Here is a 17,343-nt window from a genome sequence, read left to right as displayed (position 1 = left end):
CTCAATGATTTATGTTTTTTTTTTAGCAAAGATTATTAATGTGTTTTGTTTCTTATAAAAAGGATCGAGATCGAGAGTGCTCTCTTTTAAATGAGAAGTGTTATTTCGAAAGCTTTAGCATTTAATGTTAAATAGTTAAGACAATTGAGTACCCTACAAAGAAGTCAGAGAAATCTAAGGATTGGTGCAGAAATAAGAGAATCCAATAGCAATAGCAAAAGATGGAAGTGGATAACGTATATTATCATAAGTGACTTGTAACAAAACCACAAAACAAAATATCTTGCATTACATTGCATGAACCTTTTTACTCTCTCTCCTTCCAAAGACAAAGAAAGACACCAAACAATAACAATTTGGTCGTAGCAATGGGTGTCTCATTCCTCTCTATCTCAACTCTTCCTTCTCTCCATCCACTTGGTGGTTCTCATTATCCAAAAACAACTTCAACCAGACACCAACCTCGTTCAGTAAGTGTTTGGTTTAGTTGTCTTTATTACATACATTACAATGTCCTTTCTTAGGTGTACATGTTATGTGTTATGTGCATTGTGAATGATGATAAAATGGTTTGGAATTTTCTGTTAAACTCAATGTACGTTTGGATTGACGGTTAGTTTGACAAAATCACAGTGCAGTACCATTATTTGAGCAAAAGTTATACTTTTGAGCTTTAACAACATCACGGTGTCGGTGTGTCACTGTGATTTCATCAAACTCAGTGGTTCCAAACATTCACTCAATCATATTGGTTACAATTGTTGCTTAGTTATCAATAATTTGAAATAACATTGGTTGTGTTGTTATTAGGTGTCCATTTGTTGTGCTAAAATCAAGACGGATGTTAGCGATGAAGAAGAACAGTTCCATTGGAGGCGAAGAGACGTTCTTAAATGCGTTGGGTTGACCATTGGTTTGGTAAGAGTCCTTATTTTGAATTGTTGGTAACAATTAACAAATGTATTTCTTGTAAAGTTGATCAACTTGTTTACTACTTCTTTTTTTATTTAATTTTATTTCCTTATACATGTAAAATTAGTGCTGTTTGAGTTTGATAAAAGATCTCTTATAGAATGAGACACTTGATAACAGAAAACTTGATAAACTTATGATGTTATTTGGGTATATTGATGTACTATGTTTAAACACTAGAGCAAAACAATTTACTGATAGAGGTTACAACATAGATTTGGCTCTTCTAAGGGCTGCATTTTTTGTGATAAAGTGTGGAATTTTGATTGTTAATTTGAAAATCAATGGACTATATTTTAATAGACACAAGTATGTTATGCATGTTATCTTAATCTCAACCATTGATTTTGAATCAATGGTTATGATTTCGCATTTGCTTTAGAGGAAACAAATCCCACCTTCTCATAGCTTTCAGTAGCTCATCTTCTATTAACAAGAGACGATTTTGCATAATCTTGCTCAAATAAGTCTCTTGTCAAAAACAAAGGGAGATTATTGAAGAACACCAAACTTTATGTTTATATCATCACAAAGTAGTTCAGGGGGGAAACTTTGGGCTAACACAATGCACCATCATATTTTCATCTTGATCAACCAAAAATTTGAGCTGAAATATTAATAATTTATTATTATTATTATTATTATTATTATTATTATTATTATTATTATTATTATTATTATTATTATTATTTAGTGGATAAGATTGATTTGATGATGAGTTTCGGTCAGTTGCATCTGTTTGTAGGAGTCGATATCAAGCTCTGGATCGCTTGTTGGAATGGCTAATGCTGCTGACCTAATAGAACGAAAACAGCGCTCTGATTTTCAGTGTAAGATTCTCAGGTTTTACAACTCCGTCTGATCATTAATCATGTCAAACTCAATGGTTCTTTCCTTTTAGCAGAGTTCTATTCTAACTTTCTATTCTTACAGCTCAAATTAAAGGAACACTATATACAGCAATTAAGGTATATTATGCGTATTTGCATTTACTGAATAACAGTAAAAGTATTATGGTTATGGATTATACATTTGTCTTTTCCAGCTAGAGAATAGAATTCCCAATTTGGATATGAGCTTATTCGACGTTTGATATCTCTTCAGGCAAATCCTGATCTTACTCCATCCATTCTAACACTGGCTCTAAATGATGCTTTGACTTATGATAAGGTGAGAGACGTGCACTCGCATACACATTTATGCATGAACAGATATTCGTCTTTCATCTTTATTGATTGGTATCTTCTTAAGTTTGTAGGAAACGAAAACGGGTGGCCCAAATGGTTCTATCCGGTTCAGGTACCTCTTCTCTTGTAATTAACATTCAAATCCAATGATGTTAACATATGTATAACCATAGATGTAGTCTTTAATTCTTTTTAGAAATGGTTAGTCTGCTAAATAAGGTACTCTAAGATTGTTATTGCATTCAAAATTATATCTTCTACGCCCCTCTCTCTATAGACAATAGCCAATAGGTGATACAAAATACTAAAATTTGGTAGTTTTACTTGTCAGTATATCTCAAATTTCTGATTTTACTTGCAGTTTCCTTGGAAATGAAATTTTTTCCTCTTTCTTTGCTTGTATGCATTATTTTTGCTTACCAATAATCATAATACTTTTTCTGTGTGAAGCTCAGAAATAAGTAGACCTGAAAACAAGGGGCTTTCTGGAGCCTTGAATTTTATAGAGGAAGCAAAAAAAGAGATAGATTCATATTCCAAAGGTGGACCTATTTCCTATGCAGATCTCATCCAGTATGCAGGTTGAACATTTCATCCCCTTTTTGAAACATAATAGTACTTATTAACAGTATATGTTTCACATACATATTCTAAATGTCTGTTGATTATTGTGACCATTTTTTGTCAAATCAATTTTTGATTAAAAATTGGCTAGAAGTTGTGAGGATATATTCAAATTCCACTGACTTTATTGTTTCCATTTTTATAGCACAAAGTGCAACAAAGGCTCAATTTTTAGCTTCTGCAATTCGCAAATGCGGTGGAAATGAGGAGAAAGGGAATTTACTGTACACTGCATATGGATCAAATGGACAGGTTTTCTTTTGAATTTCTGTTCTTATCCAAAACCTGGTTAATGCTAGCTCTGTCTCTAATTATAAGCCCCGTTTATATAAAAATCGCTAAATATAAACCTCATTTTAGTTATTATCAAGTGAAACATGGATAAAGATGTGTTGTGTTGATTTATCAATAATTACACCGGATAATGTCCTACAAAAGCTTTATGAAAAGATCCATGGTTGGAAATGTTCACAAGATGTTGCTAAATAACCCTTCACTAACACGATCATGTAACACATGCAATTTTCGTTGTGGATCAGTGGGGTTTGTTCGATAGGCAATTTGGTAGGACTGATACTGACGAGGCAGATCCAGAGGGGAGAATTCCAATTTGGGAGAAAGCAAGTGTTCAGGAAATGAAAGATAAATTTTCTGCAGTAGGCTTTGGTCCTCGCCAGGTACTTCCCATATTTTATCACTATTTTTGCTCATTCTTGTCAATCGCTGATCGCAAAAAATAGTGGTTAACGGCTATTTGACAGCACTGTACTAAATAGAGGATCATGGCACAATAGCGATTTTTCAAATTTTGCTATGCTATCGCGCTATATAACAACCCTGCTCTTATTGAACAAATTGCTATTGTTTTGCGATTTACTATTTGGTACAAAATGTTGTCAAATAGTTGCACTATAACACTACTGTGTAACAGAATTTGTACAAACCGCTATTTTCTGCGATCCACGATTGACAACATTGAATGTTACTAATTATGTTCTCTGTCTATTTGGATAGCTGGCTGTGTTGTCCGCATTCATAGGTCCTGATCAGGATGCAACAGAGACCTTATTGGCATCTGATCCAGATGTTGCTCCATGGGTACAAAAATACCAACGGAGCCGTGAAACTGTCTCTCGAACCGATTATGAGGTAAGTATAACTATGTATATCTCTTTCTATACAAGAGAAGCGAAACAGTTACTGAAACTTTTGTTTGGTTAAAAAAAATTCACTTGGTAATTCTCTTTGGTTTGTTATCTTTCTCAGGTTGATCTGATAACCACTTTCACAAAATTGAGTACCTTGGGACAAAAAATTAACTATGAGGCATATACATATCCTCGCAAGAAGATCGACATTACCAAACTCAAGTTGTAAAAATAGAGTACAATATCATGCTCACTTCCTTCCTCCAGGACAGACCTTCAATTTCAAGTTTTGACTTTTTTCTTTTTTAACGAAAAAATGTTGAGCTTCTATGCAATTACTTATGCTTATGTAGTGAGATAGAACCATATCTCTTCTCATTAAGTTGAAGCAAAACCTATATTGAAGAATGGACCAGAGTTTCACTCTTTTGTCTTGATATATAGTTTTATTATATTCCATTGGCATAAAATAAAACTCAACATTATACGCTCACCGGTATTAATTATTTAAAATGGTTCAAGCTTTGGAGATAGCTGAGATAGAGTGTTCAACAAATAATACGAAAGATAGTGCAAAGAAAACTAATAAAATTTTAGAAGACTAGATAGTACCACCTTGAATATTCATTTCAATGATTTCAAACCTAGAAAATAGGATATTAAATCGTTGAGGCCATTAGTTCATGATTTAATAAGTTCAATTATAGTTTTTTTTATTGGTTTATTTTATGAAAAATAAGTTCAATTATACTCCCTCCGTTTCAAAATGAGTGTCGCTTTAGCAAAAAAAATTTGTTTCAAAATGAATGTCGCTTTACATTTCCAATACAACTTTAATTTTTTTCTTCCAACTTTACCCTCTTCAACTTTTCTCTCACACAATTTTCAATGCAACTTTAAGTTTGTCTTTTTCTTATAAAGTAAGGGCAGTTTAGTAAAATTGTTATGTCTAATGATTATTTCATTCCATTCCTTAATCTGTGTGCAATAGGCTAAAGCGACACTCATTTTGAAACGGAGGGAGTAGTTTTTTTTTCTTCAAAAATAACTACTCCGGTCCTATTTACAAGAGACAATTTACTTTTTAGATACATTAAATAATTTATGTATTTGGTTTAGGTTCTTGACTAGATACATACATTATTCAATGTATCTAAAAAGTCAACTTTCTCTTGTAAATAGGACCGGAGGGAGTATAAAATTTATCAAACCCACTTGGGTTGGCTTGGTGGCATTGGCTTGGGTCTTGGGAGTGTGCTCCTCCGCAAGGTCTCAGGTTCGATTCTCTCCGGTGCTAATTTAGGTGGACTATTTAGCTTCTTCAAAAAAAAACTATAAAATTTATCAAGTTCAATTACAGTTTAATCTAATAATTAATGAATAATAGATATTAAAAATTCAATAGATATTAAAAATTCAACAAAACAAAAAATGATTGAACCAATTGAACCAATTATGATTCAACTCCAGTTCAATTCGACTGATTATCGTTTGAACACGATTGAAGTTTTGAACCAATCAACGAACCGATTTTCGATTCTAATGATTAATTGGTTTAGTCTAATTTTTAAAACACTAACTGATCTTCAATTATCTCATTCATTCTTTTTGGCAATTTAAAACAAGGAACTTGTCAACTAGTATATGACTTCTCAGCCACAATGGAATGTATTTGGGTTCAGCTAAACTTTTGCGAACCAAATGGGAAGGATACAACAGATGCCAAGATTTGACAAATCACTTGGTTCTTAATTAAAGCTTATTGATGAATATGAACTTGTTTTAAATAGGAGGAAAGGAAGCCGTGGCAAGGAAGAGGCGCGACGGACTGACAGTGTCCTTGTATAATGTGGTGTTGTGACAGCTCTTGATGCTGAAGCTAACCCATGGATTACAGTCCATGCATGGATCCCAAAGGTTGAGCAAGCACTGCACAGCCCTCACAATGACTATGAAGCCAAATAAGGTGGTGTCAAGGTGATGATGGGAACTGGGAAGGAGAGACCAAGTGACAAGCTAAGATCTAGAGTTGGTCAGGTTCAAAAGCAAGAGGGATAAGTAGCTTCTTCAAAAAAAAAAAAAAAGCAAGAGGGATAAGCAAAGACATGATTAGAAAAGGGGTTAAATAAGTTTTTCGTCCCTAAAAATACAACGAATTTTGATTTTAGTCCCTAAAAAATTAAACAATGTTTTCGTCCTTACAAAAAAAATATATTTTGTTTTTGATCCTTAATGACCAATTTATGTTAATATGAATGTCAAGATTATTAGTTTTTATGTTCAAAATGTGTTAATGTTATGTCCGTTTACTATGTTCAACTTTTGTATGTTGATATTATGTTCAAAAAATGTCAAGAACACGTCAAAATTATTTTCGTTAGAAACCAAAACTAAAACAAAACAAAAAATTGTGAGGAAAAAAACACCTCGTTTTATTTTATAAAGACTAAAATCAAATTCTGTTATTTATAGAGAGGAGAAATTTATTTAACCCTAAAAAAAACGATCACCTCATCGAAGAAGTACAATAACACTATGGCTCTGTTTGGTAAAAATAGCGGATAGCTGATAAGCTAGCTGATAGCTTTTAGCTGATAAGCTAGCTGATGACTGATGACTGATAAGCTAGTTGAAGTGTTTGGTAAAATTAACAGTTTAACTAGCTGATAAATGTAAAATAACATCAAAGGGTATTATTAATTCAAAATATAAAGTTTATATAACTTGATATTTAAATATTCAGGAATTCTTAATTCAATTTTGTTTTTTAAAAAGTAATTGAAATTTATAAATTTAATATATTGTAAATTAAATTTTATTCACTAAAAAATTTATTTAAGTATAACGAGGTATATATACTTTTTTGTCAACGGAGGTATATATATTTTTTTTCAACAACATAAGGCAAGAGAGATAAATGGAGGTATTTTGTCAAAAAAAAAAAAGATAAATGGAGGTATATATTGTCAGAACATAAGACAAAAGATAAATGGAGGTATATATATTGTCAGCGACATAAGGCAAGTGAGATAAATAATAACGAGGGATGTATTTGTAAAAAAAAAAAAATAACGAGGGATGTATATTTATTAGGGAAAAAAACGAGGGATGTATATTAGGGAATTGTAGGTTTGAATTAAATTATAATAAAAGGGTAAAAATGGATTTTAGATAAAACAATAGGGGTAAAAGTGGAAGAAAATATGAGAAGCTATAAGCTATAAGCTCAAACGCTACTTGGAATAGCTTCTGAAAAATAGCTTATAAGCTCGTGAAATAAGCTATAAGCTCATGGTCAAAAAGTGTTACCAAACAGAGCTTTTTTTGTCAAATGAGCTTATAAGCTAGAAGCTAAGAGCTAAAAGCTCTTTTTTTGTGTTTACCAAACAGACCCTATTACGCAATAACCAATAGCTTCACATAGTAAATAACTATTGTTAGTTTGTTACTGAAACTCTAATAACGACTAGCCAGCATCCATATCTGAGTTACGCCAAACTTTTTTTTTAACACACTGAACCTGCCTTCTTTAAACTAAACAAAATTGAGTTTCCTACTTGTTGACTTGATACCACTTGCTTTAATGCATACTTACATTTTTTTTTATTGACAAATATTAATATTTTAGTAGATTGTGTTAGTTTTTAGGGTTTAAACTCAATTTCTGGGTTAGTGTTCTTCCAACGTCCCTACCGGGTCTTCAGGTATCCCCCATTTTAACTTGGGGAACTTTTATTATTTTCGGGGGCATAAAAAACCCAACAACAATCCCTCTGTTAAGAATCTAGTAAATAATAAGACACATATCTGGACATTTCACCAGAAGCATTTCCTGCAATTTTACAACTCAAGCTGGTTTAAATACAAAAGCAAAATTTCTTATTAACCAAATGCGTAACATTGAACATTCCCTGAAGTGTTTGGAAGTTTGTCTCTTGCAATTTTAAATGAAATACTGCAAGTGAATAGCACATCTATCTCGGACATATTCCCACTTACAGCGGGCCTGGGAATGTTCCATTCTCACGTTGCTCATTCCATCTGTCAACCTGATGCACGGTCAAATCAATGAAAACTGAGTGTTAGACATGAGATCAATGTTAACATTGGTAGGAACAGAAAAAAACAACAAAATGATATTTGTAAAAGAGGATCGATATTTAGACTCAAAAAGTTGACACCATTTAAGAACACAAAAAATACATCCAATTCAAGTGTTGATTTGGTTGAAGGAGAGAGTAAAAGTAACAACAACAAAAACAACAACAACGCCTTATCCCACTAAGTGGGGTCGGCTACATGGATCAAATGCCGCCATAATGTTCTATCAAAGACCATATTTGGATCCAACTCATTGACCTCTAAATCTTTTCTAATGGTTTCTCTAATAGTTTTCTTAGGTCTTCCTCTACCTCTTTTAACCTGACTCTCCTCCATTTGATCTACTCTTCTTACCACGGCGTCTACGGGTCTTCTCTCTACATGTCCAAACCATCTAAGCCTATTTTCTACCAACTTTTCTACTATAGGTGCTACCCCCACTCTCTCTCTAATGATGTCATTCCTAATCCTATCATGTCTAGTCTTACCACTCATCCAACGCAACATCCTCATCTCCGCTACGCTTACTTTACTCTCGTGTTGGCTCTTAACCGCCCAACACTCCGTACCATACAACATTGCCGGTCTGACTGCTGTCCGATAGAACTTTCCTTTCAGCTTAAGTGGTACTTTCTTATCGCACAAAACACCTGAGGCTCTTCTCCATTTCAACCACCCAGCTTGAATACGATGATGTACATCAGCTTCTATTTCTCCGTCATTTTGTACTATGGACCCAAGATATCTAAACCGTGTAACTTGGATTCTTAAAAAGGATATGCAACAAAATATGGCCACGTGATTCAAGAGCGCCCAGTCTCTCCCAATAGTCCTTACTAATTATCCCTAACTTGTCTCCCCCCTTACAGTCATGCTTATACTCTCTCATTATACAGATCCCCGCACAAATATTAATGCCAATTAGCCAGTAATCTTCTCTTCTAAATCTGATCAGGCGACAGGCGCATCACATAGATTATAATTTGGTGATGTACCCAATGCTTAGTTAAACAAAAGGGCATAACTAGAAACTTCTTTTGATAATCAAACTAGAAAATCAGAGACCTTCACAAGTCCTAAAGACTGCCTTAGGAATGTCATTTTCTCTCGGGCGAATCTGATGGTACCCTAATTTGAGATCCTGTTTGGAAGAAATTATCATTGCAACCCCACACTCAAATAATAGCTCAATTATGATGAGAATTGGAAATTTATCAGGAATCATTTGCTGTGTAGGGCCAAATAGTCTACATGAATCCCTCCACCGAACATCTTTTCTTAATTAATATGCTAGGATTACCAAAGGGGCTAGTGCTAGGCAGAAAAAGCATCTCCTTCACAATTTTTTCACCTATTTTTTGTAGTATGGGTACATATAGGGACGAATCTTGAGAATTTGAGTCCAGTTCAATGAGATTGCATGACCCAAATCGCATTAGGTGGTAGGCCATTTGGTTATTTAGAAACATCATCAAATTCGGCTAATATTTTTCTATAAATGTGGAAAACTGCTCCTGTCACTCCTTTTTCTTTTGTTCCGTGTTTATAAGCTATATAATATCCTTCGCTTGAATCTTGCAAAGGGAAAATCCCCTCTCAACAATACCTTATGTTACAGTAGAACCATTGACGAATGGAAAATGACTCTGGTTTATTGAATGAACAAGATTACCAAACTATACACAATGTGAGTATCGAAGGGTTGAATGCTTACAACCGTTTACAACAGAACTATAAGAGAAATTAGAGACTCTGGACTCTCCTCAAGAACAGCTCAACTGCTGCCTAACTCCTATCTGGTCTAATCAGGCCTTGTCAACCCCCAGTCTATTTCCCTTACTTCTAACATAAACCTTCCAAACTATTGTTCTCATATCACCATATTACCCCCTTTATATCCAATCCAATCCTAAAACTACTGAAGTCCTTCCTAACTCCAGGAGAAAGAAATTATGATTGAATCCCACTCCTTGTATCTTCATGCCTAGATCTTGCAAATACCTTATTCCCTACCAAAGCCCTAGACCCCACCTTTCTCCAAAATTTCTCCATGTCTTAAAGGATTGGTTATAAGTTAGTCCCTCCTCACTTCAAAAGGATATCAAACAGGTCTTATCCCCAATTCAAACATTTCCCAACATCCTCATATGGTGGCGCATCCTATATACCAGCACTAATTGGTAAGCCCCACTTCTCCTTGAACTTCTCATGCGATTTACCATCTGCGTCAATCCCCTAACACCAACACAATTTATTCTCTGTATTAACCCCATCAATGGTTTGGTTTCCACTGAATCTCTGCCCCTCTCATGGTGAATCTCTGATCAACGTCTCTGGAGCAGAGTTTTTTTCTCCATGCAGCAATGCCAAGACCATCAACTATCTAAGATTGTGTCCTGCAACTTCAGTTCTGCGCGCATTTCTTCCATTAATATAAGAAAATGCCTTTCAACATGAAGTGCAACAGAAGCTATTACAAATATCCCTCTATACTCCTCCACCGGTGAGCTTGTTTTTTATGCTAAACAACAGTCCAATGGCACTCTAGAAAAATCCAGGTTTTAAGGGTGAATCACTGGTCCATTGAACTCCTCCCAACGAAACCTTAACAACTGTTCCTCAAACCATTTATACCAATTCAATGATCAATCCCCAATGCAAGACAAGAGAGTCAAGCTTCTCAACTTGCACAAATTCAGCTTCAAACATCTCTCCACATGAACAGTCCCTCCCTAAGTGGTTACTTCAAGTGAAGACTCAAACCACCCCTTTATTCCACTTGCCATACAATAGAGATTAACCTTCCTCTCCTTGTCCATACCATGAACCTTGAAGTTCATCAAGATTGACCTTGACTACAAATTCATGTAACAGCTTTTTGAGAAGTTTCTTTTGTAACAGACTTCCAAAAGTATTCACTCTCAAAACTCTCGACTTAGGATTCCATTGTTGCAGGCATAACGACCATTCGAGCTCTGGGGATAGAGAGTCTAATATCGTATGATAAGTACTAGAAATGTGAGTAAAGCGAAGCACTTGAAAATTTGTATTAATGGTGAAAATTCAGGTTGGTATCAAGGTAATACAATTGCTAGGATCTACAACAAGAAGAAAATGCATAAATAAGAAATTAAAATGCTTAGGCAATTCGAGAGTGCCCAATCTCACCAAACAGTCCCAAGTAATTCCCAACATAAACCTTCTAATGACACCTACACACACTCCCCACTAATATTGCAAACTGGGCGGTTAATAGTGTCATCCTGTCCCCAAGATCTAATCAGTTCCATGGCCTCTAATTTGGTAATATGCATAGTTGTGAATGGCGGATGGCAGAATATGGAAGAATCCAACGGTAAGTCAAAGAAGTTTCCTTCCTTTTCCTCTATTGTGGCCGAGCCACTTTTCCTTTTTTTCTCCTAAATTCTTTCCTCAAAATCTCACCAAACTCCACAATAGAAACACGCCGTTACGGCTTATGGCAGCGCCATGGCAGGTATCCCTTCACAAATTTCTTGTGCTGATTGTCAGCTATTCTGCCATGGCAGCCATTTAACAACAGTGGTCATGTGTGACACACCGTTTATGCCTCTTCACATTTTAGTAATTTTGGGTCTTGAGTATGCATCAACCATCTCAAAAAATAAACTAAATCCAAGTGGTTAAGCCACAAGAGTTGAAGGCATGAAGAAAGTTAAAGATGATAAAACAATGGACTGAGCTGACAAATTAATTAACACTTAAAAAGTAAAAACTAAGAAGGATCAAACTACAAAAGCATCCATTGATATACATGAATATTTAGCGCAGCTTAAGAGCTCAGTCTCCCTATACACCCTTAAAAGAAGAATTTCCTCTCCATAAAAAAGCCAGCACGTTTAATAACTAAAAAATTTATTTCATTGCAATTTTTTTGCAGAAAAGTTTATGATTTGGCATAAAGTCGGATATCATGTTAAATGTAACAAAAGGTCAAAAACAAAAGAAAAACTAAGTTGTAGGAAACGAGATGCAAGTTATTCATAAGAATTATATTACTACCAACAAAGCAAATGATGCAATTCCATTGCCATGTAAGAGTCCAGATAGACAATCAATAGATAGAAATTTAAAATCAGCAAGACGATATATCTGTAAGTAAATCTTGTTGGACAAGCAAATCCTAGTGCCTAGCAGATAATAAAAAATATTCATCATCGAAATACATACCCATTCGCCAGGGCAAAGAGCACGATAATACTTAGCAAACTTATCGCATTCTGGTGCATCATCTCCCTTTGCAGCTACGCATCTGCACATGAATTTCAACGGTTAAAATATAAGAACGGTAAAACTTTTCAGTGTATGTAAACAAGAATCTCCATAAAAATAAAAGTCAACGGTGCATAACTCACCGATGATATTCAATGTATCGGGTAAAGCAATGCCTTGTTTGATTAGTAGTTGGAAAACGGAAATCTACTGGAGCAGTCTCAAGCTGGAAAATAATGGCTCAAATATCAAGATATTGAAAGGAGCATCAACTCTAATTATGATGAAATCAAGCAACAATTCCATATTGATGATTCAGTTAAATAAATGTCACCTTAATTTCAGGTTTCTCTTCGGCTTCCTCTTGATCACCAGAATTTTCTTCGACAACAGTTTCACTACTTTCCTCTAGAGTGTTTTCTTCAACAGCAGGAGGGGTGGCTTCACTGCTTTCTTCAGCAACCACAGGGGCAGCAGGAATTGGTTCTTCTACAGTTTTCTCAACAACAGCTTCCACAGGAGTAGCCTCCTTTGGCTTTTCAACTTCCTCGACTGCAACAGGTTTTTCGACAGCAACTGGTTTTTCAGCTACCTCTTTTTTCTCTTGTTTGTCCTTCACATAGTATTCCTACAAATCAAAAACATTTTTGTCACTACCTTCATCTTAAGTCTTACATAATACATTAGAAAACTGGCAATCATCTGAGGAAATTGAGGGAAAATTCGATCACTACACCACCTAACAAAAAAAACACATAAACTAGTAACACGTCATACCAATTCTTCATAAAAACAATATAGCATCCAAAATGAATAATGACGGCAACTTGTCTACAGTTATACAAAGAATAAACAATCAATTTAGTCCCTAAACTATCACTCTCACCAATTTGATCCATAAACTATTAAAATTAACTAAAAAGGTCCCTAAATTATACTCGCATCCATCAAATTGGTCCATAAACTAGATAACCGAGGGTCCAAATTGATGGATGAGTATTAGTTAATTTTAATAGTATTGGGACCAAATTGGCGAGAGAGTGATAGTTTAGGTACTAAATCGATCGTTTATTCACCATACACTCAAGAAGTACGCATAAGCAAAACTTGCAAATTAGTATTGGTATTTCAATCCTTTTGTCATTCTAATTATCTAACTCATACAAATACAAACACAAGTTACGACACTAACTCATAGACACCTATAATAATATAAGAAATTATAAATGATTAATATAAACTACATGGGTAAACTCAAAACCCTTACAATCAGAAGTGTTGCTACATAGATATCATTGATTGGACAAAATGGACTTTATTTTGCATCCATGATATAGATCTGAGCTTAGAGTCTTGGTTAGATAATGAAGACTAAAAATTTACATTGACTAAGCTAATCCTAATTTTTCATGCCAACATTTAGAAGTGTAACAACAAAACTAAATCAATTGAAGCTAATCAAGATCTAGGAGGAATCACACTGAATTGCATCAAAATAACAAAATCAAGGTTCAATTTATAAATTTTTTTCATTCGAAAAATAAATGGATTGGAATTAAAATAAAGATCCTAGGAGGTATTTAAGTAGAATTGGAAATTGAGAAGTGAAAGGAAGAGAAATTGATACCTCAGCGAGAGTTTGAGAGGTGTTGGGAGTTTCCGCCATTGATGAAAGAAGCTTGGTTGGGCGGCTGTAGGTCAGAACAGAGAATGTGATGTTTGGTGGTGTGTGTTGGTGAACTTACGCTGGCTGTATTCGACTCGAGAAGGTTTCCATTCATATTTCTTAATTATTATTTCTTTTATTAAATTAAATTTATTTTTTATCTATGTAAATATTTCAATTTTTCATTTTAGTTTTTCTAAATTTTTCTTCAACTTTATAGTTTTTAAACTTTTTTCGTCCTTGTTTTTATAGTCAGGTTATGTGTATCTTTTAAGAGTATATGCATCAACATTTAGAATATTACAATAATTTTTCCAAAAAAATAGAATTTTTTTATCCGCGTAGATTAAATATGAAAGTTTTAAGTTTCGTTCTTACTTACTTATAATAGTTATTTTAGTTCATATAAAAAAATTATGCCCTCGGTTTTAGTCCCTTCTAAATCCAAATATGTTTTTTTTTCCTGGTGGTCGGGGTTTGAACCAGGACCTTGCATATTTTATGCATTGTCCTTACCAACTGAGCTAAGCTCACGAGGACAATCCAAATATGTTTAATTATGCTTAAACTTTTATGTTTTTGAACAAATTTTGGTAGACATGTTAAAAACATTACTTGAAGTTCCCCCGCAGAAAATTTGCTAAAAATTTGATTTATACGTCCAGATTTTTATTACTTTTATCTTAAAATTTTGTCATTTATTGGGGTAGAATGAGCAGATGGATTACGTCGTTCATTGGAGAAACAATGTATTTTTGTAGCAAGTACGGGCTTAGTGACATGATTTGTTGTAATACTGATACACAACACTTTGCTTCTTATTATTGCTACCATAGGAGAACTGAACATATATAGGTGAAAATGACCAAAGCCTTGTCTAGGACAACCCTGAACATGATTAACATTGACCTGGAGCACTTCATTTGTATGTTCTTCATGTAGTAAAAATAGTTTAAAATAAATTGACTTGTCAAAAAACTTGTAAAACAAGATGGGTGAATCACAAATACGAATGGATGTCGTGAAGTCACAAAAGGCAGGTCCTAAGCCATCAAGACCATAAATGACCAAATTGAGATCATCAAGACGATGTTCAATGAGTGATAACTCATCAACAATGGATTTGATATATTGAAGGTATGATAAAACCGAAGATGTTCCTTTTTTGGGAAAGCTAAGGTGCTATTTGAGAGACATTATATGAGATCAACATCTATTACTAAATGTTCGTTGGAGAGAAATTAAAGCTTCATGAAATCTATCTGCCAACGCCATGAGTGAGCAAACTTTGGGATCACAGGAACCAAGATAAACTATATTAATGATCTTGCCTAGGAGTATATATCCACAACGAGCATGCAAAAGATTATCACTTCGTTTACCTTCAAATGTAATTTTGGTAGGAGGACACGATTTGTTATCGATGACAAAGTCGTCAAGATCTCATACAATAAGGAGATATGTATTTATTTGTACAAAACATGATCATTGCGCTTTGTTCAATTTTGTTCCATTCCCCATAATTTTCCACTCATTTCCAAACAATGGAATGAAAACATTATCACGTCATATCATTAAATACCCAAACACTGGAATGAAATCCCTATTCTATTTCGTTCCATTCCATTTTGTTCTATTCTACTCTGCTCGATCAATCAAACAGAGCCTTAAAATTCATTTGGTTCAGTGGAGAGGAGGGGAAGACATTTCAAATAAATATATGTTTGGTTCAAAAGAAGGGAGGGAATGAGAGGATTGATAACATTGTTGATGATGTATATGAATTGAAGGTGTTTTGAGTTTAAAAGAGTATGCATTGCTAATAGAGTCATTTATTTATCGGGGAAACATATTTACATTTTACAATCAACTTCATAACATTAACTTTCAGGTCAGACTTGAGCATATCCTTAAGAGGATTGTAATAATATTTGAGGCTGCAAGGACAGAAACACCATCTGTTGTTACCATAAATTTGTTCATTGGTGGAGTGATATCAGCAAGAGCCATATACACGTTGCAACATTTGAGAATCACTCATACTTTGTGTTCGCATACAAAAATTTCTCTGTAAATCACCTTGTCTCGTCGATTTTACCCTCCGATTATTCTGTTCTATTGGGAATCTAGCTAAAGGGAAAATAGAATCCTCTTTACATAAGTATCTAAAAGATATACTGGTTTTGTTCACTCAACCATTTGAAGAGGTCTGTGACAATGAAGATTATAACATCAACAACTTATTTGACGAAGCATGTGATTTTATAGATTATGTTGAGAAAACAGGTTAGAGAGTTTTAGTTCATTGCTTCGAAGGGAATAGCAAAACTGTCACTGTGGTCCTTGCTTACTTGATTCATGAAGTAAGTAAATATATAAATGCAATATTATTTTCAAAGTTGAAATAGTCTTTGATGGAGCCTCTTCCATAAAATGGTTCTACATATATTATTTTTTGCAGATTTGGTTCCTACACCTTTTTAATTGCACTCTCAGTCCCTCGATATCGTAGTATTTCTAATTTTCGCTCCGCAAAAACTGTCAGACTGAGAAGCAAAAATTCAATTTAAAATTATTGGAACCAAAACCGCAAACAATAACTTATGGTAGGGACCAAAACTGCAAACAACTTCGAAACTCACTAAAAGCTTTTGTGATGCAGGAAGTGAACTTTATTAAAAGCATGGAGTGATCTGAAACAGGTTCACCCTCGAGCACAACTAATAAAGGGTTTGCAAAAGACCTTATCGGAACTTGATCAAAATCTGCATTGGAAAATTTCAATGGAGCGGCAACAGCGCAGATTGAAAATATGCCCTATCTATGACCAAAATGCTGGAATGACTATCCGCTCGCTTAACCACCATTTGAAATCACATAAGACGCTATCATCAGAGACAATTGATAATGGCATGAAGACAATGGAGATCCAAAATAAGGCATCAACATCTTTGAGCATTAGATGTGGTAGAAGTGTTCTTCAGGTTTAGTTTTACCTTGTCTAATGGATTGAGGAGTTTTGGAAGATTTTTTTAAGGGAGTTTTTTCTTTTATTATATACGGTCCTTTCAACTTATAGTTTTTGTTTTGGTATTACCTTAAAACCCCAGTTTTTCAAATGTTTATTTTTTTTGACAATATTCCTCTCCATAAGTATATTTCCTTGACAACTAATTTAAAATCTTTGTTTAGTCATGTAGTGAAAACTTCCTACCTATAACATGGTAACAAACAAAAAAAAACTCGTATGTGTAACTTTGTAAAATAAACACATCCAAAAATATATTTCAAGAGTAATATATAATCAAGGGGGCAAGATATGCCAATAAGGCGTTTTGCAGCTCTACCGTACTTATCACTTCCACTGCACACAAAATTAAGTGGCACTACAAAA

At 34.2% G+C, this 17,343-nt stretch overlaps 2 protein-coding genes across 2 annotated transcripts; one reads left to right on the top strand and one right to left on the bottom strand.

Moving 5' to 3' along the window:
- Window positions 1-268: 268 nt before the first annotated feature.
- On the top strand, window positions 269-4,368 carry TL29 (ascorbate peroxidase 4). Its single transcript, XM_085715533.1, has 11 exons — window positions 269-470; window positions 811-918; window positions 1,718-1,802; window positions 1,906-1,940; window positions 2,077-2,142; window positions 2,231-2,271; window positions 2,610-2,740; window positions 2,929-3,035; window positions 3,323-3,460; window positions 3,798-3,932; window positions 4,050-4,368. Exons 1-11 carry the CDS (start codon window positions 369-371, stop codon window positions 4,158-4,160), a joined length of 1,059 nt encoding a protein of 352 aa, XP_085571659.1. The 5' UTR covers window positions 269-368; the 3' UTR covers window positions 4,161-4,368.
- A 3,262-nt stretch (window positions 4,369-7,630) lies between these two features.
- On the bottom strand, window positions 7,631-14,037 carry LOC146922741 (uncharacterized). Its single transcript, XM_085715532.1, has 5 exons — window positions 13,911-14,037; window positions 12,618-12,911; window positions 12,427-12,509; window positions 12,242-12,323; window positions 7,631-7,980 (listed from the first exon to the last, which is right to left on the bottom strand). Exons 1-5 carry the CDS (start codon window positions 13,947-13,949, stop codon window positions 7,927-7,929), a joined length of 552 nt encoding a protein of 183 aa, XP_085571658.1. The 5' UTR covers window positions 13,950-14,037; the 3' UTR covers window positions 7,631-7,926.
- Between the last annotated feature and the right edge of the window lie 3,306 nt (window positions 14,038-17,343).

Source organism: Medicago sativa, chromosome 5 (genome assembly GCF_051527215.1).
Source record: "Medicago sativa cultivar Bolivia chromosome 5, Bolivia_mono, whole genome shotgun sequence".
Lineage (NCBI taxonomy): Eukaryota > Viridiplantae > Streptophyta > Magnoliopsida > Fabales > Fabaceae > Medicago > Medicago sativa.
Note: the sequence above shows the minus strand (reverse complement) of the source record. Positions and strands in the feature narration are given on the sequence as shown.